This window comes from Mauremys reevesii, linkage group 1, assembly GCF_016161935.1.
Source record: "Mauremys reevesii isolate NIE-2019 linkage group 1, ASM1616193v1, whole genome shotgun sequence".
In the NCBI taxonomy this organism is placed as follows: Eukaryota; Metazoa; Chordata; order Testudines; family Geoemydidae; genus Mauremys; species Mauremys reevesii.
In genome coordinates, this window is record NC_052623.1 from 276,521,742 (window position 1) to 276,549,326 (window position 27,585).

The following is a 27,585-nucleotide window of genomic DNA, read 5'->3' on the forward strand; positions in this document are numbered from 1 at the left end:
AATTACATACATCATGAAGCAGAACTCCAACTAAAATAAAACTCAGACTGAAAAAAATATCCAGGAAAGAAAAATTGTCTCCAAAACATAAAGAGAATTCAAATGCATATCCAGACACGCACTAACGAGTCATGCGAGATAATTTACAAAGACGACAACAACAGCTATGTAATCTCCATATACCAGATCAGCGGGACCACTTCACCTTCAAAGGTGCCTATCAATAGCACCCTCCAGCCCCAAAAGCCCAAAGGCGACTTCCCAGGCACAATTCGGCAAAACCACCGCTCCCCCCCGCCCCGCCCCCAGCCCAGCACGTGCCAGGTGCCCCTACCTCGTCGAACTCCAGGGGCGTTTGGCCGCGGCAGAAGCTTCGCCCCGTTGGCTTCGGCAACGGAGAGGGTCTGACGCCTCCTACAGGCAAGTCGTGGAAATACGAAACTTAACGCGGCCGCACAACTTTCCCCGGGGGTCGCTCCCCTCCGCCGGGCCCGCGCCTCACAGGTCCCTGGGCGCCCGGCGGGTGTCACACGGGGTCCCTGGCCGCCAGGCTAAGGCACCAACGGAAAAATGAAGCTCGTCGGCTCACTTCACCCACCCCCCGCCCCATAAACACTCGCAGCCAGAGCGGCAGCAAGTGGGGGAGGCCGCTGGGAGGCGGAGGCCGCTGCACCCTCGCAGCCCACCCCGCCCGTGCCCCTCCCCAGTCGCGGGGCAGTTGCGGGCGCGTGGTTACCTGGCCGGCAGCCCCTGCGGCGCGCGGAGCAGGGTCTCGGGGAGGCTGGCGCCGGCTCAAAACAACAGGTTCGGATGCCGGACGGGGCAGGGGCGGGCACGGCGCCGCCAGCCCGGGGAGAGGCGCCCCGGAACCAGCGGCCACTTCCTCCTTCCGAGGGGCTGGGAAGCCGGGGCTGAGGAACAGCGAGCAGCCCGGCAGGCACCTCCCAATCCCCAGCAATGGGCGGCCGCGGCACAAAGCAACAGACTCCACCCCCATCCCTGGCCGCCGGCGGCTCGCGCTGGCTAGACGCGCCCAGTGCCGTAGCCCTGAGCGGCGGGCACGCGCCTGACGTGGCGCGCCCGAGGCTGCGGGGAGCAGCAACCGCCGCCAGGGGCGCGTGCCCAGGGCCGAAGTTTGTTTGAGCCGGACAGTCCCGCGCCGCGGCCGGCCTCCCCGAGCGAGAGGTAACGGGGATCCGGGAGGTCGGGGTACGGCGGAAGGGAGCTGTGGGGAGCGCGGGGACGGGTCCGGGGGCACCGGGCGGTGAGGGCGCTTGAAGGGATGAGGCGATCGGGAGAGTGATGGGGTGGGGAGCGGGGTGGCTTGGTGGGGCGCCCGCAGTGGGGCTGGGGGGAGCTGGGGAAGGAGCGATGGGCGGTGACGGGGGGCGGCGGGGCCGTTGGTGACTGCGGGGCACCTTTCAGCAGAAGCCACTGAACGGCTTTGTGTGACGGCTCCTTTCCCCTCGGCATTCCCGTGAGGCCGCTGCTCTCCTTGAAGCTGAGGGGTTGTTTTTGTCTTAAAAGATTTTGTCACTTTTCACTTTCCTTCCGAAATTCGGTTTGGTTTGAAATTTCTTGTTCTCTGCCCAGAGCAACTTTTTACACGATTTTTAAAGAAAATCGGTTCTGATGGTTTTGTGCTGAGAGAGGGGATTTTTTTTTTTTTGTTTTCTTCATGCTTCACACACTCGGACACTTCTTTGCATTTGTGTAACTCACAAGCATTTATTTTAAGCTTCATATTTCTGATGGACTTAGTCCTCAAGAAGTACCAAATGAAGTAAGTAAATATCTGAATAGCTATAGAATGGTTAGATTTATTCATGGCTATGGACCGGATTTATGGATATGGATTTATGTGTGAGCTTGGCTAGCTCAGTTGGTAGCGCATCAGACGTTTAATCTGAGAGTTCAGGGTTTAAATCCCTGGTCAAATAAAAAAGGAGCCTTTCCTCATGTGGTAGCCCCCAAGAAGTAAAGAAGACATCTCTTCAGGCTGCTATTTGACATTACTCTGGGGGCAGGGATAGTTTAATGGTTTGTGCATTGGCCTGCTAAACCCAGGGTTGTGAGTTCAATCCTTAAGGGAGCCACTCAGGGATCTGGGGCAAAATCAGTACTTGGTCCTGCTAGTAAAGGCCTGGGGCTGGACTTGGCGGCAGGGGGGGAAAGGGGAATGGAATTTTCCCCTAAAAAATAATCCCATCCCATCCCAAATTCTATGATTTGATATGAGTCAGTTCTAAGTCAGTTACTGAGTTTTTTTCTAGATTCAAAAGTGGACTGTTTTAATACATCATGATCCTGAAAGTCTAGACATGAGTTTTGTTGCATTGGAAAGTAGAGATTGTCAGCTTCCTGTCTAAACCCAACAAGACTTGCCTTTAGCCCCCCAAAATATCTGAAATATTGGACTTTAAAAAGGTGACTTATTTCTAAACCAGCTTTTAAAATAAACAGTCACACAAAAGGAAATGAAGAATTAAACTCTCATCTGCTAGTAGCTACTACACTACCACTAACTTCTCATTGGAAAAAGAAAAATAGTCCAGTTCTAGGGGAATGCCTCAAAAATACAGGAGTTTATTATGGAAATATTAATGCACCAGTTACATACCCAGCAAAATGAAGAACAAATAGATATTTGATTACCATTTATTTCATACTCAAAATACATCCACCTGTAGAAAAAAAAGTGCACCCCTGTCCACTTTTTTGGACTGGTCTGTTAAATGTGTAATTCACTCAATTTAATAAAATCAGTAGAAACAATAATCCATAGCTGTAATGCTGCTCATTTTGTAATAAGGTAAAGTGTCACACGCTGTTAAGTAGAGACATAACTATGTGTGCACAGAATTTCCTTTCCCCCCCAACAGAAATGGGCTGCAGTACAGCTAAGGGCCACTGGACCCAGCAAACCCCAGCTCACACATAGAAGACACTGCTGGTGGGAGGGGGAAGGAGCTAGAGAGTTCCTGGCAGCTGCAGTTGCCAACATGCCCTGAAGGATGGAGAGGGCAGCATGCAGGAAACTCCATGCAAGCCTGGGACCAAGCATCAGGCTGTTTCTCCCTCTGGACCCCTGTGCTTGGGGGGCACAGGTGGTAGGTGTGGGGGGGAAGGAGATGCAGGTATCTGGGCAAGAGAGGGCCCCGTGGCTGGGCTCTGGGGGGATGGGGTTTGGGTGTATTGGCTGGGGGGCCCCCACAGCTAGGTGTGACGGGTTCTCCCCCCGGGGTGCCACCTGGAACTGGGGTACCACTAAACCCCACCAACCTGGGCTCCCTTTACACTGTACTGCTGTGACCAGCCTGCCAAGCCCTCTCCCAGGCTCCAGCACACATACAGGTAGGGACACACCCAGCTGCAGTACATACAGATACTGTGATCAGCTCTGCATAGGGATGCTACAGCTAAGGAACTGCCTAGCTACCAAAGCGCAGACTCCCCTCTGGAGTGTAAACCCAAAATTATACCATCTTGCGCTGCACAGAGATCTGTACAGCGTAAGCTCATGAAATTCGCCTCTCCCTCAAAGTGGAGAAGGATGTGCAACAGCTTTCTGCCCCAAGTTATGACTCCCACATACTGGTTTTAGACAAAGCAAAAATAAGTTTATTAACTACAAAAGATAGATTTTAAGTTGATTACAAGAGGTAGCAAACAGATCAAAGCAGATTACGTAGCAAACAAAACACGCAAACTAAGCTTAATATACTAAAAGGATTGGATACGAGTAGCAAATTCTCACCCGTGGGAGATAAGCTTCTTCTAGGGCCTGTTGTTTTCTCCTAATGGCTCATCAACCTGAATTGGCCCTTCCCAGTCAGCCATCTAGACTGAGCATCTTTTGCTTAGTTGGCATTCCCCAGGTGTAAACACATTTGTAATACAAATAGTCAATATTCCTAACTTCACATACAAAAATGATACATGCATACAAATAGGATAATCATATTCAATAAATCGTAAGCTTTCCAATGATATCTCACATGAGCTATCTTGCATAAAATACATTATTATGTCATAATAATATAACTGTGAGGAATATGGGGTGCAGTGTTACACTGGGCGTGGGAGGGGAGGGGTTGTGGGTATGTGGCCCCCCGGCTGGGCTCGGGGGGAGGTGGGGAAAGGGGGCAGAGAAACAGGAACTGGGTTGTCATAGGGGTTTCTTTAACTCTCTACTCCTGGGAGAATTTTTGTGTGTCTGTATTTTATAGACATACTTGCTGACAGGTATTTTGAAATAAATTACCAAAATAATTGAAACTGGTGTGATTATGTAGTGTTATTTTGACAAATAAAATTTGCAGAATTTTAAAATATCGCATGCAGAATTTTTATTTTTTTGGCACAGAATGCTCCCAGGAGTATACAGTAAATAATGAACCTGGCTTTATGGGTGAACATACACCTCTACCCAACTATAACGTGACCCAATATAACATGGTTCGCGTATAGCGCGGTAGCAGCGGGGCTCCGTCAGCGCTTAAAGGGCCCAGGGCTCTGACTGCTGCAGGGAGCCCCAAGCCCTTTAAATCACCACTGGAGCCCTGCCGCGACTACCCCGGGGCTGCGGCAGCAGGGCTTGGGTGGCGCTTTAAAGGGTCCGGGGCTCCGGCTGCTGCGGGGAGCTCCGGGCCCTTTAAATCCCACTGGATCCCTGCTGCCGCTACCACGGGGCTGCAACAGTGGGGCTTGCCGGTGATTTAAAAGGTCCAGGGCTCCAGCTGCTGCGGGGAGCCCCCTGCCCTTTAAACCCCGCTGGAGCCCTGCTGCTGCTGCTACCCCGGGGCTGCAGCAGTGGGGCTTGCTGGCAATTTAAAGGGCCTGGGGCTCCAGCTGCTGCGGGGAGCCCCAGGCCCTTTAAATCACTGCTAGAGCCCCGCCACTGCTACCCCGGGGTTGCGGCAGTGTGGCTTGCCATTGATTTAAAGGGCCTGGGGATCTGGCTGCTGTGAGGAGCCCCGGGCACTTTAAATCACCGCTGGAGCCCTGCCACCCCTATCCCGGGGCTGTGGCAGCGGGGCTCCACCAGCGATTTAAAGGGCCTGGGGCTCCCCGCAGTGACCGAAGCCCTGCCGCCCCTACCCCAATATAACAGGGTTTCAGCTATAACGCAGTAGGCTCCCCACGACCGCGTTATAGCGGGGTAGAGGTGTATTTAAAAAGTTATTATAGAAATATTCCTAAATTAGACCCCAAGATGATTCACAGTCCAATATTTTCTGTGTCTTAAATGTTTATTCTCTTCTTTTGCATGTGAAAGACTCAAAGAATAGTAAAACAAATTAGTCGATCAAACATGAGAAATAGTGAAACTGACTAAACATAGTGCTGTCTTTAAAAAAAAAAAAGTCTTCTAATCTCTTTTATTTACAGTAATCTTAAGAACATCTTGATGCCTTGATTCAGATGCCTGTGCGGCCTGAAGGAATTGAAAGTTTTCCTGGACAATTGCCATCAGCTTATGTAGAATCTAAGCTTTCATTTTTTTAAAAGACATTAAATCTATAGTTTTAGTGCTATAGAGAATTAGACAATTTCTGCTAATCCGAAAATATGGAAGGGGATAGTTATGTAATGGAAAAATGAATAGTTATGGTGACATTTTCTTGAAAACGATTAATGTAACTGAATAAATATCAATGTGGTAGACGACAGCAGGAAGCAGTTAATTTTTAGTGCAATTGCCTAACTGCATATTTTGGGAGGTCTCTCTGTTAATTTGGAAGGAGCTAAACATAACTCATTTTGCTTTCTTCTGCTAGATCTCCGCTTGGTTTCTGTTTCCTAAAGACTTTCTTAAAATGTCTGACATGAAGCAAAGAAAGAAAGCTGTTCCTTCACAGAAGCACAGTGAAGATCCACAAAAGCAGAGCGGCGATGGAACAATCTCAAGTCCCAGGAGCGGCAGCAGTAGTCAGAATTCCTTTTGGATAGACTCTCAGACAGCCTTAAATCTACTTTCCCTTGTTGCTTGTCTACTGCTGACCTGGTAAGTGATCCTCTAAAGGTAACTGGATATAGTTCGTTTCACACTTTCAATTTTACTGTTTCTGGTTTCCTCCATGTCATATACAATGGAATCCACTATATACGACATTAGTAGAATAGTGTCCAGTTCTGGTGATCACAGTTGAAAAAAGATAAAAATAAAAATTGCATAATTTTGGTTCTGCTTAAACTGTCCCACATCTGGGATAGGTATAGATTACAATTTCTTAGTTTTTGCTCCAGACCTCAGTCTCAACAGTCCATTATTACAAATGTTCTGGAGTTCTCACTTTAATTGCTGTACATTATTGTAACAAATAATGCATTATAAAATCTATGAGAGAGAAAATATTCTTCTACATAAATTGATTCCAAAAAGAGGATACCTGGACAGCCTGCACTATCCCCATCTTGATTTGGGATTGATAAGCTTCCAGCAAATTAAGCTTCTTTCGCTGCCATGTTAGGGCCCTCTCTGTTGTTTCCCATTTCATCCTGGTTCAGCTATAGTGGTGCTGCTTGCCTACATGTCCCCATCTGCAATCTCATTGTATTAAGACTGTAAAGTATTAACACACTGTTACATACCCAAAGTACAATCCAGACAAATAAATAGCTGTGTTACCCCTGCCCTCTAACCTGGGGTGCTCTTTACACTGCTTTGCTGCTGTAACCTCCAGTCTGGACTGCTCACAAACAGCCTCCAGCATGTAAATCACTACCAGCTATGCCTGTGTGAGAGTTCCAGCCAGCCACACCTTGTCTCTCACCAGCCTGGGGTATAGTACAAGGTGGCCCCAATACACTCCTAGTCTTAGATTTCCCCCCAGAAATATATGTCCTGTACTGTGCAGCCCTCTCCTGGGCAATACAAGTATGTTAAGTCTATTATTTATTTAAGGTAAAAATATGATTTTTTTTTATTTCAAATAGTTTGTCAGATATTTCAGTTTAAACACATTGGATTAGATAAAACAGTAAAACAAGTTAATTAACTACAAAGAGAAAGATTTTAAGTGAATCCAAGTAATGAGGCATAAAAGTCAGAAATGGTTACAAGAAAAATAAAGAAAAAACACAACTCATGCCCAGCTTAATAAACTAGGTTAAATTCAAAGCAAAGTTTTTCTCACTATATGCCCTCAACAGTCTTAGTGGCCAGACTTCTTAGGCCAGGATACCTTCTTCTCTTTAATGGCTGCTTCCTTTGTCCCTTCTTGTGTTGTGAATCAATAGAAAGAGAGAGAGAGGAGGGGGTCCTTTTGTGGCATTTATTTCTCCTTTTTATAGTGTCAGTCCTCCTTCTGGAAAACATTTCCAGCTGAGATTCAGGAGACAGAGGCTTGGCCTTCACTACAGACTTGTCAGTATAACTACGTCGCTCTAGGATTGCAACACAGTTTTACCAACCTAACCCCCAGTGTAGACAGCACTATGTAGATGTGAGGTCTTCTCCTGTCAACATAGCTAACACCTCTCAGGAAGATGGAGTTCCTATGCCGACAGGAGAAGCTCTCCCTTTGGCATAGGTAGCGTCTGCTCTAAGGCCTATATCAGCATCATGCAGCTGCGCTGCTGCAGTGCTGTATATGTTGACAAGCCCAGAGTGCATATGTAAGGATATTCCCTGCTGATTTTTCCACCTGTTTGAACTCCCTTTGTCTCCCTACCTGCTTGATGACTCTGTTTACTGCAGACTCTGTTTAAGCAGAGCACATATTCTTTTGTTTGAGATTGACCTGTTCACCAGCTTCTGCTGTGGTTTGGAACGTGTCAATAACATTATACAGGAAAATAGTATAAACAATGCTATCGCACATTTATTCAGGACTATATTGACCAGCAAATTATGAGTTTATGGATAATACCTCACAAAACCTCCTTTGTACTAAGATTATTACAACAGTGTGTAGGGTGTGGACGTGGGTACATTCTGCCAAACCCGCTTTATTACTATATGTTTAAGTTGTTGATTTGACAGAACTGGCGAGCCTGGAGAATAAAGTCTGTTTCTCCACAGAACTGGTACATCACAGGCAGCAGCAATACAAACTTTCCCACAACCCAATAGCAATGTCTAAAAATAACACAAAATTAGAACTAGCTTGGCCCTTCCTAATTCAGAGCTCCCACATATGGTTTTGAGAAGTCTAGGAAGAAAGACCCAATTATCTTGTTTTGTTTAACTTGACTATCTAATCAGCTTAGGGTGACCAGATGTCCCGATTTTGAGAACTGATATTTGGGGCTTTTTTTATATATGAGCTCCTATTACCCCCACCCCCACCACCTGTCCCGATTTTTCACACTTGCTATCTGGTCACCCTAAATCAGCTAAACCATTTAAAAAAGTAATTTTCTCTAAGGGCTTCCTTTCCCATGAAGGTACTTTTTTGTCCCACATATGTACATTAGGTCACAATGAAGCGGTTATGTAGGTTTGTGATAGCTAATTGAGTAGAACACACACTCTCTCTCACACACACTTTAAATGCAACTTATTATTTTTTGTCCATTTCCTTATTTTGGTACTCTATAACTCCAATATGAAGACAGACCAAACTTGTTAAAAAAGCCCTGTTCTTTTCTAATGCTCTGATCATGCAGTGAAGATAGAACCCCTACACTCATGTGGTGCTCCTTACAGGATTGAGGCCTAAAACATTTAATGCATACCAATTATATTCACTAATTTTTTCATGATTTGCAGGTTCTTATTTCAGCAGTCAGGCCAACTTGCTCACATGGAAAAAAAGTATCATTTATTACAGCTGGAAGCTGGAAAATGCCAGGATATGGAAAATAAAGTTAACTTAATTTCTGAAAAGGTAATAATTGGAATTTTAATTTGAGAACTTATATTGAACATTATCTAAAATGTATTAGTTCATATTTATTTAGTCAAAGTTAACAAATGTGTTTTGAGATTATGGACATTTTTAGATGACCAGAATTACAATTTTATATCTCTGAAATTAGACCATTTTTGAATGTTTATTCAGTCATTGACATGGGAGTCAATGGGACATCTGATTGGCCATCAGATCTGGCTTCTGTTCTGTTCTCAACTCTTAAGACTATGTTGCTTAATATCACTTATATAAGTAAAAGCATGCAGACAAGTGGGTGCTTATACTGAGATACTAACATTGCTAAGGAAATTCAGACCTCATTGAAGTCAACTGTGTAACTCCCATCAACTTCAGTAAGGCCAGTATTTCACCCTGTGCAAAATAGCTACTTGAAAATGTTTCCCTTTACTTGTATTTTTGTTTTTCATTGTTGATCTCTTCAGGATCTTCAATACTATTTTCATTTGTAATTTCATAGCTACAAAGTGCTCAATTTTTTTATTTTTTTATCTAGAATATGTATGACATCATTCACCAGATGATTATAATCTTAAAGTATGTCAAATTTGGGGCTTAAATTTGTCCATCTATTAACCATGCATATTAAGTAACTGTACCCTAATGTTTCTTTTCTAGAAACTTAAGTCCTCCCTGAAATTCATATGGCTCAATTTAGAAGTTTAGTTCTCAATATAGTTCAGCTACATACACCTCTACCCCGATAGAATGCTGTCCTCGGGAGCCAAAAAATCTTACTGTGTTATAGGTGAAACCGCATTATATTGAACTTGCTTTGATCTGCCGGAGCGCTGCTTTACCGCGTTATTTCCGAATTTGTGTTATATCAGGTCATGTTATATCGGGGTAGAGGTGTATTGTTTTAAAGAAATTTGGCAGAAATTCTTGTATGGTAAATTGGTCTTGTTCCCACTTCAGTCTATGTCTTCTATACTACTAATTTAAAATCTTAAAACTGCTTGTCAAGGCTGATTCCCCATTCTGGCACTTCGAGTGCAGAAGGTGGGGGCCTGCAAGGATTTTAAAATTTAATACTGGCCACTCCAGGTTTGTATTAAACTCCCAAGATTACAGCTTCTCTCTGACTTTGGATGGGTAGATGCTGCCATCACCCAAGTGCAAAAAAACCCTTTGAAACCAGAAACGTGCACTTGGGAATTCCTTCCTCTGGGGTATCCTCAAAGCCCTTTCACACACAGCCTTCCCCTGCCCCCTCCCCGCCACCTCCCACCCCCCGGGAAAGAGCTGAGGAAGAAAACAAAGAAAATTAGTTGTTTCCCCAACTAATTAAAGAGCATATGCACAAACCTCTTAGGACACCAAAACTCCAATCCTGCTCTTAAAAAAAGGTAAATTTTATTAAAAACAAAAAGAAAGAAAATACATCTGGAACTTAGGCTTTTGCTAGATTTAAAGAACCCACTTACAAAAATTACACATCAAGAATAACCTTCTTGAGGTCCAGCTTATAGGTTGCAAGCAAAACAAAAACATTTGGGGTTAGCACAGAGGAATCCACAAGCCAGTACAAGATAGAAATAAATCTAATTGCATCTTCCGAGACATTCCCTAATTTACATATATATCTGGGGTTTCAGATAAGCAATCTCTAAGTATGCTCTGATGGTTTTTCATACCTGGCTTTCAGCTTCTCACAGCATAACTGCTCACTGTTCCCCTTTTCTGGAGAAACACAACACACAGACAGAGGGAAGTTTTTTCCTAATTTTTTTAAGTTTTAGCCCATTGGCTCTTTTAGTCAGCTGCCCACTCCTTTCCTTATACCTGTGGGCTGGTTAACCCTTTACGGGTAAAGCAAGTAGAGAACAACCACCAAGAGGGATTCCATAGCCAACTGGCTGGCTGGGTGTCCACAAAAGGGAGCGATCCCCACTCTCTTTTATCACACTGCTGATTTGCAGCATTGTGTTCTTTTCCTTTCATAGTGTTGTGTCATCTGTTAGAAGAGTTAGTTTTATGCCATGATCATTCCCTGTATGGTAGAGATGATGATGAAAGCATAGTACCTATAGTGCCATTTTAGCATTGATCTTAAAATGTTGTCAGTCACATAGGATGCAATTTGAATCTATGTACACTTCAGTCTAGAGAGCTGACTGCAAACTTGGAATTTCCTCGTGTGTGCAGGTTGGATAAAAATCAATGATTTTTTTTAAAAATGGTTTTTTTTATTTAAATTGGATTTTTCTATTTAAATTATAGTAAGTTTTTCTTTTTAAAAAAGTAACCTGTTTAAAATTAAATCTGAATGTAATATGAAATATGTTAAGGCCTAACCTCCTTATAATATTTTATAACATTTAAGTAAAAAATGAATATGCTAAATCCATGAGCCTCTATCAAAAACTTGGAGTTAAAAACTGCTTTTCTGTATAAAGAAAGAGTCAGGGGAAAAAATCTAACTTTTGAGGTCACGTTTTATAAATATAACAGGTAATGTACTGTATTAAGAGCTTGTTTTGTGTAATAAAAATACAATGTATATGCTGTTGTGTTCAGTTAAATTCCAGTTACCATCCTAAGGCAGCTTGAAAGAAAGCTTGTGTAAAATTTTCTTTATCTAGGTAAATAAGCAACATCATTCACCATTTTCTAAGACACTAAAAATTTAGAATTAATAAGAATCTGAAAATACTTAGCTACATAATTGCTTAAATATATATGCTTATAGTGTACCTCCTTGGTAGCAAAAAGATGTACCAAATCTAGTGTAATAGGCTCTATTTAGTTGTAAATAAATAGATATTAAAGGTTATATCAACCAAAAGGAATGCTTCTTTCTTTAAAAAATAAAGGAAGTACAAATGGAAAAGTTGATTAGAATCAATTATTTAAATTGAGGCCTTCCACTTGGTGATTTAAATAGCTGATTTAAATGAGTCCACCTTGCTAGTGCAGAATTTGGGCAATATAATATTTTTACAAAAGAAAGTCCTATTGAGGAAATTGAAACAGAGGTTGGCTATCCAAGGATAATTGCATGTATTATACAGAAAAACATGAATAAATTTTCCCCTTCCCTGAAACTATGTTGTAAAGATTATTTCAGTTGTTTCTAAACTGCAATATTTGTATGCTCCCTTTAGAGCTTCATTTGTGCTCGTCAGTTGATCAAAGAGTATTACAAAACTCTCCTGTGCTCCCTGACTGAAATTGTGGAACCCATTGAAGTCAGTGGCAAAACTCCCATTGACTTCACTGGGTCTAGGATTTCACCCTGTCTTCTGCCTGAGTTTAGTGTATTATTTTCTTAGTGCTCTTATCTCCTGCTAGCTCACATAGTGAAGAACCACTAATATGTAACCCAGTGTCCGGTTCCCTTTATGGTAGTGCATTGTGGAGACATTGGACTGCTGATCTACCGCTTTATCGCTTGGTCTTTTAGTAATACTCTTAATTGTATGTTTAATTCTAGGTCACAATATTTGATTTGTATTTTGAAGGTATTTGTTCTAAGTTTGTTGCTCAATATTTTTACAGCAATAAGTTATGGCAGTTCATTTTTTATAAATAGAAACTGAGGTCCAGGTGACTAGAATGTAATAACTCTGGTGCTAAGTAACAAATTGACTAGAATTACTAATTCCTAAGTAACAATACATGTGTGAAAACTGCCATAGAAATTCTCTTTATAGCTTTCACATGCCAGAATAAATTGGAACAATAATATTTTAAACATAAATTATTAGAGTAAATAGGAAGATTGGAAATGTGTATCAAGTCAGGTAGGATTTCTCCAAGAGACTGACTGAGCCTTATGTATATATTATACTCCCAGTTGTATAAGTGCTCTTCCAGTCTAATATTAAGTAGACATGGACATTGTTTTGTGTTACAAATGCAGCTTGAGTCTTCCGAAAGTATCCTGCAGGAAGCTACCTCATCCATCTCTATGATGACCCAGTTTGAGCAGGAAGTGTCCACTCTCCGTAACATCATACAGGACATTCAGAACAGTGAGCAGACATTCTCTGAAAAGATGCAAAGCATTAATGACACATTCCAAAATGTTATGGACTCCTGGAAAAGAAGCCTGGATGAAATGAATGCAAACACTAGTAGCTTAAAATCTGAAGCAAAGTTCAGACATACTGAAGTTACAGCCCATATAAATACTGCTGATCAAAATATGAAGTCTCTTTCAGAAAGGTTAAAAGATTTAGAAGACAGTACAATAAGAAATATTAAAACATTAAAAAGACAGGAAGAAGATGAACTTTCTAGAGTTGAACAGCAGCTGGAGTTGGATACAAAGACAGTTGAAAAATTAGAAGAAGAGCAGAATACTTTGTTAGCCAGAGACATAGATTTGAGCCAGAAGCTTACAGACTACGAACCGAAAGTTGAGGAATGCAAGACCCACTTGCCAACAATTGAAAATGCCGTTCAGTCTATTCTTAGAGTATCAAGTGAGCTGATAGGTATAGAGAAAAAAATAGAAGATTTGACAATACAGGTGTTTACTATGGAAGATGAGATGCTGAAAACAGTGTCAAATATAATGGAAATGCAAATGGTTCTTGAAAGTATGCAGTATGACAACAGCATATTAAAACTGCAAAATGAAATAATTGTTTTAAAAGAAAAAGTATTTGACATTACATTATCTTCAAATACAAGAGAAGTACTACCTTTAGAATACAATCTAGAAAATGAACAAAGTCAGGGTGATGATCAATGAATTCAGACTCATTTTAATTCATGTATATTACTTGACAGTATGAACAATATAGCTCAGTTACGTTAATGTGTTTATAAACAAACGATAACCAAAAACGACTAGTCCAACAAACGTTAAATAGCAGGTGTCTTGTCATTTATTTTTATTGGCATTGGATCAGACCTTACATGCCTAAACTATACTAGAGAGGAAAAAAAAGCAAATGTAATGGGTAGGGGGAACAGACAGACTATTTTTCATGTATTTTATGATTATCTTGAATGTCCATTAAGTTTTTTTATTAAAATGAAATTTTAACCAAAGTATTTAGATGAAAGAACATTTGGCTGTTAAATCAGAATTTTAAGCACAGTATTCTGTATTTAAATTTATATTCATTCATTTTTTCTAATTATAGCTTTTTGCAAAGTTATATTTCATGCTTCTGTATTAGCTACACTATAAGATATGAAAAATTAAAAACCTGTTTCTGAGCAGGTTCTATGAATTGTAGTCTGATTGTGACATACCATATTGACTATAAAAACCAACAGTTTCATAAATTTGGTTCCATTCAGTAAAATTAGATCACAATTACACTTCTTTTGTGGGGACAAAATTCTGTTCTTGGTAAATGTAATGGAATTATTCCAGATTTACACTGATGTATTGAGAGCAGAGAATTTGACCAGGAGTCCATCAATAATATTCCATACAGGATATCCTAGTAGTCTACACACACGTGCCCCCAAAAAGAGCTGTAACTGTGATCTAATTTTACTTACTGGAATAATCCAAAAGTTTTCTTCTGTCAGTTTAAATTCAGAAAGCGCTGTCCTTATTTGGACCCTTAGATTTTTGGGTCTGCATCTAAAGATATTATTGTTTTCTCTACTGCCAATAATTTTAATAATTATTGGGGCTGTCGCAGTTAACTCACACAATTAACTCAAAAATTAATCACCATTTTAAAAATTAATCATGATTAATCTCAGTTTTAATCGCACTGTTAAACAATAGAATACCAGTTGAAATGTATTAAATATTTTGGATGTTTTCCTACATTTTTAAACATATTGATTTCAATTACAACACAATAAACAAAGTTGACAGTGCTCAATTTATATTATTTTTATAAGAAATATTTGCACTGTAAAAATGGCAAACAAAAGAAATAGTATTTTTTCAATTCACTTCATACAAGTACCATAGTACAATCTCTTTATCTTGCAACTTACAAATGCATATTTTTTTTGGTTATATAACTGCACTCAAAAATAAAACAATGTAAAACCACTCAGTCGTATTTCTTGATCAGCCAATCACTAAGACAAACAAGTTTGTTTACATTTACGGGAGATAATGCTGCCCGCTTCTTGTTCACAATGTCACCTGAAAGTGAGAACAGGCATTCACATGGCACTTTTATAGCCGGCATTGCAAGGTATTTACATACCAGTTATGCTAAACATTTGTATGCCCCCTTCATGCTTCAGCCACCATTCCAGAAGACATGCTTCCATGCTGATAATGCTCGTTTGAACAAAAAAATTTGTTAATTAAGTTTCTGACTGAACTCCTTGGGGGAAAATTGTATGTCTCCTACTCTGTTTTACCCACATTCTGCCACATATTTCATGTTATAGCAGTCTCGGATGATGACCCAACACATGCTGTTCATTTTAAGAACATTTTCACAGCAGATTTGACAAAACACAAAGAAGGTACCAATGTGAGATTTCTAAAGATCGCTACATCACTCGGCCCAAGGTTTAAGAATCTGAAGTGCCTTCCAAAATCTGAGATGAACATGGTGTGGAGTTTGCTTTCAGAAGTCTTAAAAGAGCAACACTCCATGCGGAAACTACAGAACCCAAACTACCAAAAAAGAAAATCAACCTTTCTGCTGGTGGCATCTGACTCAGATGATGAAAATGAACATGCGTCGGACCACACTGCTTTTTCGAGCAGAACCTCTTATCAGCATGGACGCATGTCCTCTGGAATGGTGGTTGAAGCATGAAGGGATATATGAATCTTTAGTGCATCCTGCACATAAATACCTTGCAATGCTGGCTACAATGCTGCCATGCGAATGCCTGTTCTCACTTTCAGGTGATATTGTAAACAAGAAGTGGGCAGCATTATCTCCTGCAAATGTAAACAAACTTGTTTGTCTGAGCAATTGGATGAACAAGAAGTAGGACTGAGTGGACTTGTAGGCTCTAAGGTTTTACATTGTTTTATTTTTGAATGCAGTAATTTTTTGTGCATCATTCTACCTTCGTAAGTTCAACTTTCATGATAAAGAGATTGCACTATAGTACTTGTATGAGGTGAATTGAAAAATGTTTTTTACAGTGCAAATATTTGTAATCATAAAAATAAATTGAGCACTGTACACTTTGTATTCTGTATTATTGATTTCAATTATATATTTGAAAATGTAGAAAATATCCAAAACTATTTAAATAAAGGGTATTCTATTAACAGTGCCATTAATTGTGCGATTAATCACAATACATTTTTTTAATTGTGTGGTTAATCTCAATTTTTTTAATCGCTTGACAGCCCTAATATTTATGCCTCAGTGGAAGGGTGCGTTTGTGAGAGAGAGAGAGATACACACTTTACTTCCATTGAAGCATAGATAGTATAATTATTCACAATATAGAAAACCCTAATACAGTTAGGTGCTGACCCAAAATCCAAGGGTCCTTGCAAGGACAGCTCTTTGAGTTTAAACTGACAGCAGAATAAGAGAACTTCTGGATTACTGGTAATAAATTATGTACATTTAACACAATTTCTATATGCTGAACGAGATTCCCCTCTGAACTACATAATTACAAGCCCCCTTAAACTCAGTAGTATTCCACCAGTATAAATGAGAGAACGTGTTCCCCTCTTGTGGTGACAGGTGAGCTTTGAAAATGCCAGATTGCAATGCAGAATACCATACCACTTTTACTAAAATATCCCCTCCTCTCCATTGAGATTTTATATTTGTTAATGGATTATACAAAAGTTGGTCTTTAAATTTCTCTCTCTCCTTCCTTTCCTTGGCAACATGCAAGTGGCCTCCTCACTCCACACATTACTGTTGACATTCTTAATATCATTGTGACAAATTGAGATACCCTTATTCACATTGAATGGCACCATTCTGCATGAACACTGTCACTGAAGTCTGTAGGACTAGTTGTAGAGTTAAGATCCTTCTCAACCTGAGTACAACATTATTGTTAGTAGCCTTCCATCATTTCAGTTTTTGTGAGTTTACTAGCATCATTTCCTTGTCAGGTTTAACACATCTTCCCCCAGAATCTCCTATTCCCATTTATACCTGCCCAACTCTCTGAAACAGACTATTTTTTCCTACCCTTTATTATTTAAATTTATTGCTGAACTATAGGGATCCAACTTTTCATGAAAAACAAAAATTAAAAAGTTAATTCCAAGACATTTATATTTCCTTAATTAATTTAAAAAGAAATTAGCTTGTGCCATCTATTAACCCCTTTTCATGGCAGTATTGCCAGGTTTTAGTCCTCGTGTAAGGCACTTGTACTTGGTGCTAATCACAAACAGGATCTAACTTCCATTTAAAAATAAATCATTCCTTTTGAATGGCACACTGGTAGGCCTAAAGAAATTATGTGACTTCCAATATAAACTGTTGTATTCCAAAGTCAAAACACAACTAATATATAATCTCAGCTATCAGGAGGTGTTTAAGAGGCAAGAATGTTCAAACTTCTCCCAATCAAGAGCTGCACTGGCAGCTTACTGGAGCCAGAGAGACGTGCCTAAGTTACATGAACGTTGTAGCCGCCATTATTTTAAATGCAGAAATGTAACCTTCACAGATCTATTTAGATCAAACTGGAGCACTACACCCTGGGATTTGTTGTATGCAAAGGCCTCTCTTCTTATATTGAAGTTGAGGGCAGCTATAGGCTGAATTTTAAAACTCAAAGGTATGTCTACAGTGCAATTAAACACCCGCAGCTGGCCCATGCCAGCTGACTCAGGCTCACAGCGTTCAGGCTAAGAGGGTGTTTAATTGCGGTGTAGACGTTTGGGCTTGGGCTGGAGCCCAGGTTCTAGAACCCCACTATGGGGTAGGTCCCACACCTCAGGCACCAGCCTTTGCCCAAACTGCACTTAAACACTGCCTTAGCCTGAGCCCCGCAAGCCTGTTCCAACTGGCACAGGCCCACTGCAGGTTTTTAATTGTAGCGTAGACATACCCAAAGTGTTCACACACTGGGTCTACAAACCACATTTTGACTACTTCAGATTTAAGACTCGGGATATCCAAAATGATAAGTGGCCTTGTGAGCTGCATATGCCCATAGAAGTTTTAGGATTAACTCTGCATGAAACTGTTCTGGTCTCAATTTTCACATATTTATTTATTTTACTTAGCAGTCTATAAAAATAATCTCTAATAAAGACTTAATGCTACACATATATGGTATATTAAACCTATTTGTCCCCTTAATGGAAAAAAAATGTAACATACCTTGATGGTCACTTTTGTATCTATTTACTTTTCTACTCAATAAAGGTGTGTTCTCAAAGTTTCTCTGCCTCAGCTGGCACAAAGTCTACTTGGCTATGTAGATTGCTCTTCTCTTCTTTAACATTTTATGGGAAAGAATTTTTGCAATTAAACACAAGTTTTTATACTTTTCATACGTTTGGTTTTTTCAACTTAGATTTTTCTCTTTCATATAATTATTTTTCATTAACAACAGTAAGAACTGAAATCTCATTTTCAGCATCTTTATACTGTAGGTTTGGATCAACCCAAATTCCATTACAGGCTAGAATACGCATTTGAACGGAAAGTAGTGGGCACTGGGTGTTACAGAGTTCTTAGTCTAGTAAACCAATGGACTTGCCTGAAAATCTAAAGTTTGGGAATCACAGGCTATACCAAATGATCCTGTGTTCACAGGGGATGACTAAGGATCTTGATGAGAGATGAAATTCTGCCTGCACTGAATCAGTAGGAGTTTTGCCATTGACTTCCATGAGGCCAGGATTTCACACTAGGCCTTTTCAGTCTGCTAAGTATGAATTTGTGAAAATGAGATGGTAAATACAGCCAGATAAACTAGACTTTTGTCCCAGGATAAAAAGTACATTAAATAGTTTATTAGGGATGAAGTGGGATAATACTCACTGGCATGGGTTCACTAAAAAATTAACCACGTCCTATACATATGATCAATTTAATAGAAAGAACAATAAAGAGGGTAGTTCAGTCTGTAAATTTCAGTTTGGGGTTTTATCACACAAGCAGCTGTTGAACAAGATACTAAATGTGGATATAATTAGAAATAAAGTTGAAAACAATGTCAGCATCAGTGCTAAAAAAGTCAGCTGAATCAAGAAGTGGTTGGAAGACAGCTGTCAGAATTATACATGGGGCCCATATCCACTAAAAATCACAATAATCAAATTAGATAAAAATTACAGTATCAAATTTATTTTAACTTTTAATTTAATAAAAACCTATTTGAATGTTTTCCTGTGCAATCCAAGTTGCAGGATTTCCAGTTTGCAACAGAATTCAGCTCCTGTGTGCTTCAAATGTAATCATCGTTATAATTCATATATCCCCAACAGTGTGCTTTTACAGACAAGTAATATACAAGAATTTACAGACAAGGGAAAGATCGCCTTAATTTTCAATGTCAGCTCCACAAGGGTATAATAGCAAGTGATGCAAGTTTGAAAACAAAATACTCGTTTGTAGCTGTAATGGGATGTCAGGGCCCTACCTGAAGTATGCTTTTAAGGTCAACTGCTATAGATGTTTACTGTTGTCTTCTAATCCATGTTACTCCTCTAGATTGTAAACTCTTTAGAACAGACACCTTCATTCTTGTCACAATTAATCAGTTTTACATTGCTGTATAGACAGTGTTGTGCCATCAACAACTTTCTGTTCCTTCTACAATCTACATAACTTGTGCTACAAAATACTAATGCACAAATACTTTAAAATATATGCACACAAATATCTTGGGCCTCAATCATCCTTTTGTACAACTATCAGTGTTAAGGGGGACACTAATACCAATACTCTATTGAGCCCATAAATAGGAGTCTGACATACATGGTATCTTCTCCATTTTTACATTTTTGAAAGAGATGGCCAATAGAAAAATTGACATATAGTAAATCACCTTGATAAAGATCACTATAAATAAAAATGTCTGCTAACTCTAAGTGCGTCCTGTTTCAGTTACATAATAGATAGCCATTTTCTACTGTTACACTGTAACGTTGGGGGAATATATTTTGTTACCTTCTTAAAAGACAGATCCCATTTTGATGTGGGCAAAAGGTGACAAAAGATGGTCTTGACTTATAAACTGTTACATTGATTTAAAAATTTATGACAAGAACAAGCACAGAACTGAACATAAGGATTTGTGTACAATTAGTTTGTTTAGGCTGAAAGGTAGTAACAAAATGACCTTCACATATTCATATGAAATCATAAATTGGCAAAACAGAACCTCAAATCTTCAGTCCTTGACATCGTCAAATTTTGGGATCTCAGCAAATGAACATCACCTTTCTGATGGGGAGAGATAGCTCAGTGGTTTGAGCATTGGCCTGCTAAACCAAGGGTTGTGAGTTCAATCCTTGAGGAGGCCACTTAGGGATCTGGGGCAAAAATTGGTCCTGCTATTGAAGGCAGGGGGCTGGAGAGCCCCTTCCAGTTCCAGGAGATTGGTATATCTCCAATTATTACCTTTGTCTATGACTTTGGGAGTGGGGGAATATATGGTATACCCAGGCTGCAAACAGAGCAGTCAAGATACTAGACCATAGACACCAGATTGATCATTTCCTAAGAAATTTCTGCTCCTACACTCCCTTGTGTGTTACATGCTATCAATTCTGTTCTCTCTCATCTTCCTTTTGCCTTCTTTCTGATTGTTTCTAAACTTTGCTATCAGAGCATGTCATGCTGCTTATGATGGTGAAATCATAAATTAATTCCAAAAGTGGCAACCAGCCTTTTTTCAGCATGAAGAAAAACCAGTGGGAGGAGACCAGAAAATGCCAACTGGATTTCCTCTTGGACTGGAGAACTCAATCATAGTCTACAGACTAAAGTATACCTGTTTGTAATCAACATGTCTGCATACTGTATCCTGCCTCACCCACAAATAAAGCGGTATATGGCAGAAGGTTTTCCTCTCATCTCATCTTTTGCATGTTTGTCTGAAGAGCAGGAATAGATCTTTTAAAAAAATCTGTTAAGACAAAACCCAAGAGTGGATTGAATCTTCTCTTATTAAGATAACTTTTAGTAAGAGCAGGAAACTGTTTAAAGTATGTTTTCCCTCTGAAGGATTTTGCTGAATATAGTTTAAAAATTTGCCCCAAATGAATAATCATTTAATTTTTCAATTCGAAGTCTTTATATTTTCGTTTTTGTTATGTGAATGTAATAAATGCTCAATAATTTTTTATGCTGTGTTTGCTCTAGTAAAAACAGGATAGAGTCCCTTTACAGAAAATTCATGGATCACAATTAATTATTTTAAGTGGATGTCTTTCTAAAAGATAACAGAAGTTATGGGCTTAATGCAGAAATTACTAGGTGAAGTTCTGTGACCCATGCTATGCCGGAGGTTAGAGCAGAAAATCATACTGGACCCTTCCAGCCTTAAAAAACTATGAATCAATGTTATAACAGTAAAAGGAGAATTCTAGTAATGCATATGAGCCTGTTGCCTATATTTATGTTGAAAAACGGAGTTAACCAGTGGAAGTCTGGAACACATGCATTGTGGCAGAAATACTGTTCTCTAAAGACCCAGGATCATGGATCCATCACCATTGATTAAGATTTCAGAACAGAAAGATATTTAAGTGAAACTTAACTGCAGTTTTGACATGAACTTATTAGTTAAAATCTTGTGCTTATCTTGTGAAATACTTTTATTTGTATCTCCCTCTAGTGTGAAAAGACTCAAGACTTAATGGAACAACTAGAAGCTGTTCAAATAATTTCTCATGTTAAACATCTACAAGAGGATCTCCATGGCATGAAAACATGGTCTAAGAGCATAATCCAAAAAAAAGAACTAATGCAGGAGAACTTAACAACTCTTTTTCATGCAGTTTTAAAAGTTGAGCAGAGTACAGCTTCTGGAGCAAAAGATGTATCTCTAAAGATTGCAACAGTAAAAACTGACATAAGACGCATTTCAGGTCTAATGTCAGATGTGACCTCATTGACTGATTCTCTGCAAGCACTAGAAGATAAAGTAGATAAAGCTGAAAAGAAGACAGTACAAAGTATAGGTGATCTACTTACAAGTAGCATTGACCGTACTGCAAAGCTACGAAGTTCTGCCTCTGATAACGCAAAAAGAATTGAACAGATTAAAATCACATTATCTGACCTGAGAGGTGATTTCAACAAACATTCAGATAGGCTTTTAAATCTGGAAAGTACCAGAGCAAAAGTTCTGAAGACAGTTACATTTGCAAACGATTTAAAACCCAACGTGTACAACTTAAAGAAGGATTTTGCCCGTTTGGAACCAATGATAAATGAGCTAACATTAAGAATAGGAAGGTTGGTTGATGATATATTACAAAGAGAGAAAGAAATTGTTTTCTTGAATGAAAAACTGTCCAATTTAACTACAGTTCAGACTGAGATCAAGGATATGAAAGATGAAATAACCAAGATTTTAGATATGAATTAATTACTTTCTGAAACTATAGATGGCCTAAAATGCAGTAGCATTTGAAGAGCGATAACCTAATCAAGCTTGGTACTAAGACACTGAAAGAGAGGTGTAATTTAAAGGCTTCTTTTCAAAGCATACTGAAACAAATTTAGAGGTCAATCCTCCTTTTGAAGTGACGAAAGTCCCATTTACATCAGGTTTTTTTTTCATGAACTATTTGTTTTGTATAACTAAAGTAGAATATTTTTACATAATTTTAAAAATGTAAACAATTTAATTGATATTTTTGTTCTTACCTACAAGTTTGCTTTCTTGACTTAGATAGGCCTACAGATTGACAAGTGGGTCTTCAACCTTCCTTACTGCTTTGAAGTCAGGGATAAAATTGTGGATTCCAGATTCAGGCTTAAACACAAGTTCACAAAACTGTAGCTTCATTTGATTTTCCCAAAATGTCTGGGGTTTCATTTTTATTTTAAATCTATCAGTGTGTTATGGATATAGAAAGGAGTAATGGCCAGAAATAAATTAGTGTTATCTCTGAAAAGGGAAGATGGTTAGACATTTTCCATGTTAAATGCACAATATTATTTTTAGCAAACTAAATTGAATCCTTTATTCAGGACTGTAGTCACAACAGAGTGGAGCTCTAGGATTTCTTTCTACAGCAGAGCAGAACTCTATGTAGGGACAGTGTCTTGAAAGAGGTACTAACCCTAGCAGAGGGCCCTCATTCCAATGTCTTTGGGTTCCCTGTCTGAGAGGCCTCTGCTCTTCATTTGTCCCCTACGTGCACTATCACTTGATCTGTAAAAGTGCTAGAATGAAGACCAAATTTAGCACAGAAGGAGACACTGTCTAGGCTTAGAAACATCAAAACAGACCCCATCCGATGTGATATTGCTCTGGTAAGAGAGAAGCATTTAGAGCCATTGAGATTTGAGAAGGGCAGGTAAGAGTAAGAGATGGAAGAGGTGTACTAAAGACAAGAGAATGTGAATATATGTACCAGAGGCAAGGAAATAAAAAGCCATGGTATAAGAACAGCAATGTTTATGAAGGAAATAGATTGAGAGAGGTAAGGTACAGCTCTTGAGAAAATCCTTGTAAGACCAAGTCACAGCCAGAAGTCTTAGGGATTGCTGAGGCCCCCAGAACTTGATTGTTTAGCAGTTAGTAAGTGCTAGTTGATTTTTTTTTGAATGTACTATATATGGATCCATTGAAAAGTCCAGTCATTCTCCCCCTATATTTTCATCCTCTTTCCATTGTCTCTCTTTTTTATTCCATGTCCCTTCCCATATGGTTGCTCCATCTAGCTTTTTCCTCTTTCACTGGTACCTCCCCACTACTCTGCTTCCCTTATCTTTCCTTCAAATAATACTCTTAATAAGTTGGTTATTTTTCCTAAAGTCATACAATAAATTATTTTGAAATAAAGGTTTTCATTCTTTGACCCACTCCAATCAAAAAAATGTCATTGCTAGAACACACAGGATCAAAACACACAAAAAATCCTTGAAACAACAGGTAAAAATATAAAATACCTGGGTTTGTTTGACTTTGGGGAGTTCCCATCTGTGGATTTCTTGTGCAGCGTTAGGTTCTCTTCTCTATAAAACCAATCATATATGTAGAAATCACTACCCAGTGAAAGCCACTACTCTTGCCTCTGAAGGGCACCAAAGACTTAAAGGAATTTTAAGATTTTTTTAAAATTTGTTTAAAGGCAATCACGCAAGAGGAGTCATACCAAAAGAACAAGGTCCTTGCTCCCAACAGGAAATTAAAATTGGGTATCTACTATCCACATTAGCTGGAGAAAGTTATGTTTGTGAAGATCAAGTAAATTCCTCAGAAGTGGGGTGGCAGCAGCTAGTGTATAGTGAAACTTGTGTTAAATGACTTTCTGAAAGAAAAACAGCTTGCTTAGTAGAAGTGATCTTTAACTAAAGGTTGATCAAAATATTAGAAGCTCTGATAATTTTGTCAGGTGGTTACTCAAAGCAAAGGACTGCTTCTTAGAATCTGCCATATATGCATGTTCTATTATTTATCAAGCTTTTTCATGTATATAGTCTCATGGCAGTCAGTAGTACTAGGAAATATTCCAAAGGCTATGATCTCTTCCTCAGACTTATTTCATCATTTGTATTCTAGTAGTACCTCTAATATGCTAGGCACTGTACACCCCCCAAAAGTGCAGTCCATACCCAAAAGACCTTACAACCTAAGCTATAAAGTGAGTGCAAAATTAATACACTGGGGACTCTTCTAAGCTGGCTCAGGTGGGTGATGAGAAGGATTTCAACGCCAGAGTTTCAGAGGTCACGTGAGATTTATCAACAGTGTAGAGATACTATTCAAACTGATAAATGCATTCTAGATCAAATGTATTTACACAATCCCTTATCTTGTAGCATACATACAGTTCTCAATGTGAAAGTGGGAAATTGTATGATCATGATGAAAAATTAGAAGTTCATTTGGGGTCTGGTTGAAGGAATATTGACAAGTCAGTTGACCTCTGAGATGCTTATCTGAACATTTTGGTATTTGCTCATTGTAGATGGTAAGTGGAAAATAAAGAGGCTCAGGTAGATCCAGGGGGGACGGCGTAGGCAACTATCTGGGCAGAAGAGAAAGCTCTCTGCAAGGGATCAACAGTAGGACTATTATGAGTTGAACCAGGCATAGCCATATAAATAAGAAAACAAAGAAAGAAGTGGGACCACTAAACACTGAGGATGGAGTGGAGGTTAAGGATAATCTAGGCATGGCTCAATATCTAAACAAATACTTTGCCTCAGTCTTTAATGAGGCTAATGAGGAGCTATGGGATAATGGTAGGATGACAAATAGGAATGAGGATATGGAGGTAGATATTACCACATCCAAGGTAGAAGCCAAACACGAACAGCTTAATGGGACGAAATCAAGGGGCCCAGATAATCTTCATCCAATAATATTAAAGGAACTGGCACATGAAATTGCAAGCCCATTAGCAAGAATTTTTAATGAATCTGTAAACTCAGGGGTTGTACTGTATGACTGGAGAATTGCTAACATAGTTCCTATCTTTAAGAAAGGGACAAAAAGTGATCCAGGCAACTATGGGCCTGTCAGTTTGACATCTGTAGTATGCAAGGTCTTGGAAAAAAATTTGAAGGAAAAAGTAGTCAAGGACATTGAGGTCAATAGTAATTGGGACAAAATACAACATGGTTTTACAAAAGGTAGACTGTGCCAAACCAACCCGATCTCCTTCTTTGAGAAGGTAACATTTTTTAAACAAAGGAAATGCAGTGGCTCTAATTTACCTCAATTTCAGTAATGCATTTGATACAGTTCCACATGGGGAATTATTAGCTAAATTGGAAAAGATGGGGATCAATATGAAAATTTAAAGGTGGATAAGGAACTGGTTAAAGGGGAGACTACAACGGGTCATACTGAAAGGTGAATTGTTAGGCTGAAAGGAGGTTACTAGTGGAGTTCCTGAGGGATCGGTTTTGGGACCAATCTTATTTAATCTTTTTATTATTGACCTTGGCACAAAAAGTGGGCATGTGCTAATAAAGTTTGCGGATGACACAAAGCTGGGAGGTATTGCCAATACAGAGAAGGACCAGGATACCATACAGGAAGATCTGGATGACCTTGTAAACTGGAGTAATAGTAATAGAATGAAATTAAATAGTGAAAAGTGCAAGGTCATGCATTTAGGGATTAATAACAAGAACTATTGTTATAAGCGAGGGAGGCATCAGTTGGAAGTAACAGAGGAAGAGAAGGACCTCAGAGTATTGGTTGATCACAGGATGACTATGAGCTGCCAATGTGATATGGCTATGAAAAAAGCTAATGCGGTCTTGGGATGCATGAGGCGAGATACTTCCAGTATAAGGAGGTGTTAGCACTGTTATAGAAGGCACTGGTGAGACCTCATCTGGAATAGTGTGTGCAGTTCTGGTCTCCCATGTTTAAGAAGGATGAATTCAAACTGGAACAGGTTCAGAGAAGGGCTACTAGGATGATCCGAGGAATGGAAAACCTGTCATATGAAAGGAGACTCAAAGAGCTTGGCTTGTCTAGCCTAACCAAGATGGCTAAGGGGGAGATATAATTGCTCTCTATAAATATATTGGAGGAATAAATACCAGGGAGAGGAATTATTTTATTTCAGCTTAGTACCAGGGTGGACACAAGAACAAATGGATATAAACTGGCTATCAGTAAGTTTAGACTTGAAATTAGATGAAGATTTCTAACCATCAGAGGAGTGAAGTTTTGGAACAGCCTTCCAAGGGGAGTAGGGGGGGCAAAAGACATATCTGGCTTCAAGACTAAGCTTGATAAGTTTATGGAGGGAATGGTATGATGGGATAGCCTAATTTTGGCAATTTATTAGTCTGACTACTAGTGGTAAACATTCCCAATGGCTTGTGATGGGATGTTAGATGAGGTGGGATCTGAGTTACTAGAGAATTCTTTCCTGGGTGTCTAGCTGGTGAGTCTTGCCCACATGCTCAGGGTTTAGCTGATCACCATATTTGGGGTCAGGAAGGAATTTTCCTCCAGGGCAGATTGGCAGAAGCCCTGAGGTTTTTTTGCCTTCCTCTGCAGCATGGGGCACAGGTCACTTGCTGGAAGGTTCTCTGCAGCTTGAAGTCCTCAGCCATTTAAGTCCTCACATCATGGTTTAAGACAGGTTTGACACAGGAGTGGGTGGGTGAGATTCTGTGGCCTGCATTGTACAGGAGGTCAGACTAGATGAGCATAATGGTTCCATCTGACCTTACAGTCTATGATTCTAGGTACAATAATGAAATGGTGAATATTAGGCTTTAGGGAATAGGTACCTGTCATAGTTAATGTTCCTGCCAGAGAATGGTTCTGGGTGTTCAAGGAGCTGTTTTCAACTTAGGCCAGGTCTTCACTGGCAACGTTGAAGTGCTGCCGCAACAGTGCATTAACATGGCTTGTGTAGTGGCAGAATAGAACACTTTCCCAGTGCTTTAAGGAAACCACCTGCACAAGGGGAGTAGCTACCAGCACTGATGTACAGTCTACACTGGCACTTCACAGCACTGAAACTTGCAGGGCTCAGGGTTTCTTCCCCCACACCCAAGCTGCTACCAGGAAAAAAGTAGCTCAAATCTACCCTCTTCTTCAGTTAGTAACTTCAACTAGAGCAAGTTTCTTCCAGTTCTCCCACCACCACTCTTTTCTGTTCAAGTTTTGGAACAGTATCGTACAACAAAAAAAAAATTAAAATTTTCAAGAGGTA

At 39.7% G+C, this 27,585-nt stretch overlaps 2 protein-coding genes across 11 annotated transcripts in view; one reads left to right on the forward strand and one right to left on the reverse strand.

Moving 5' to 3' along the window:
* The window catches only part of APAF1 (apoptotic peptidase activating factor 1), an 85,974-nt gene extending 84,971 nt beyond the window's left edge, over positions 1-1,003 (reverse strand). For 2 of the 5 annotated variants that reach the window (XM_039494967.1, XM_039494978.1), the window contains exons 1-2: positions 737-998; positions 335-414 (exon numbers count right to left, since the gene is read on the reverse strand). The gene's annotated coding sequence lies outside the window, so the exon portion shown is untranslated. Of the gene's footprint in view, positions 1-334; positions 415-736 lie in introns of all 5 variants that reach the window. The other 3 variants (XM_039494950.1, XM_039494987.1, XM_039494958.1) reach the window with 3 other exon arrangements.
* LOC120374779 (IKBKB interacting protein) lies at positions 337-23,735 on the forward strand. Of its 6 annotated transcripts, none has more exons than XM_039495036.1 (4): positions 337-420; positions 5,781-6,007; positions 8,717-8,834; positions 12,742-14,578. In XM_039495036.1, exons 2-4 carry the CDS (start codon positions 5,820-5,822, stop codon positions 13,576-13,578), a joined length of 1,143 nt encoding a protein of 380 aa, XP_039350970.1. In that variant the 5' UTR covers positions 337-420; positions 5,781-5,819; the 3' UTR covers positions 13,579-14,578. The 6 variants fall into 6 exon arrangements, with proteins under 6 accessions (XP_039350970.1, XP_039350948.1, XP_039350959.1 ...); XM_039495014.1 differs by lacking the exon at positions 337-420 and adding an exon at positions 1,045-1,185; XM_039495025.1 differs by lacking the exon at positions 337-420 and adding an exon at positions 1,502-1,783.
* Positions 23,736-27,585: the final 3,850 nt, after the last annotated feature.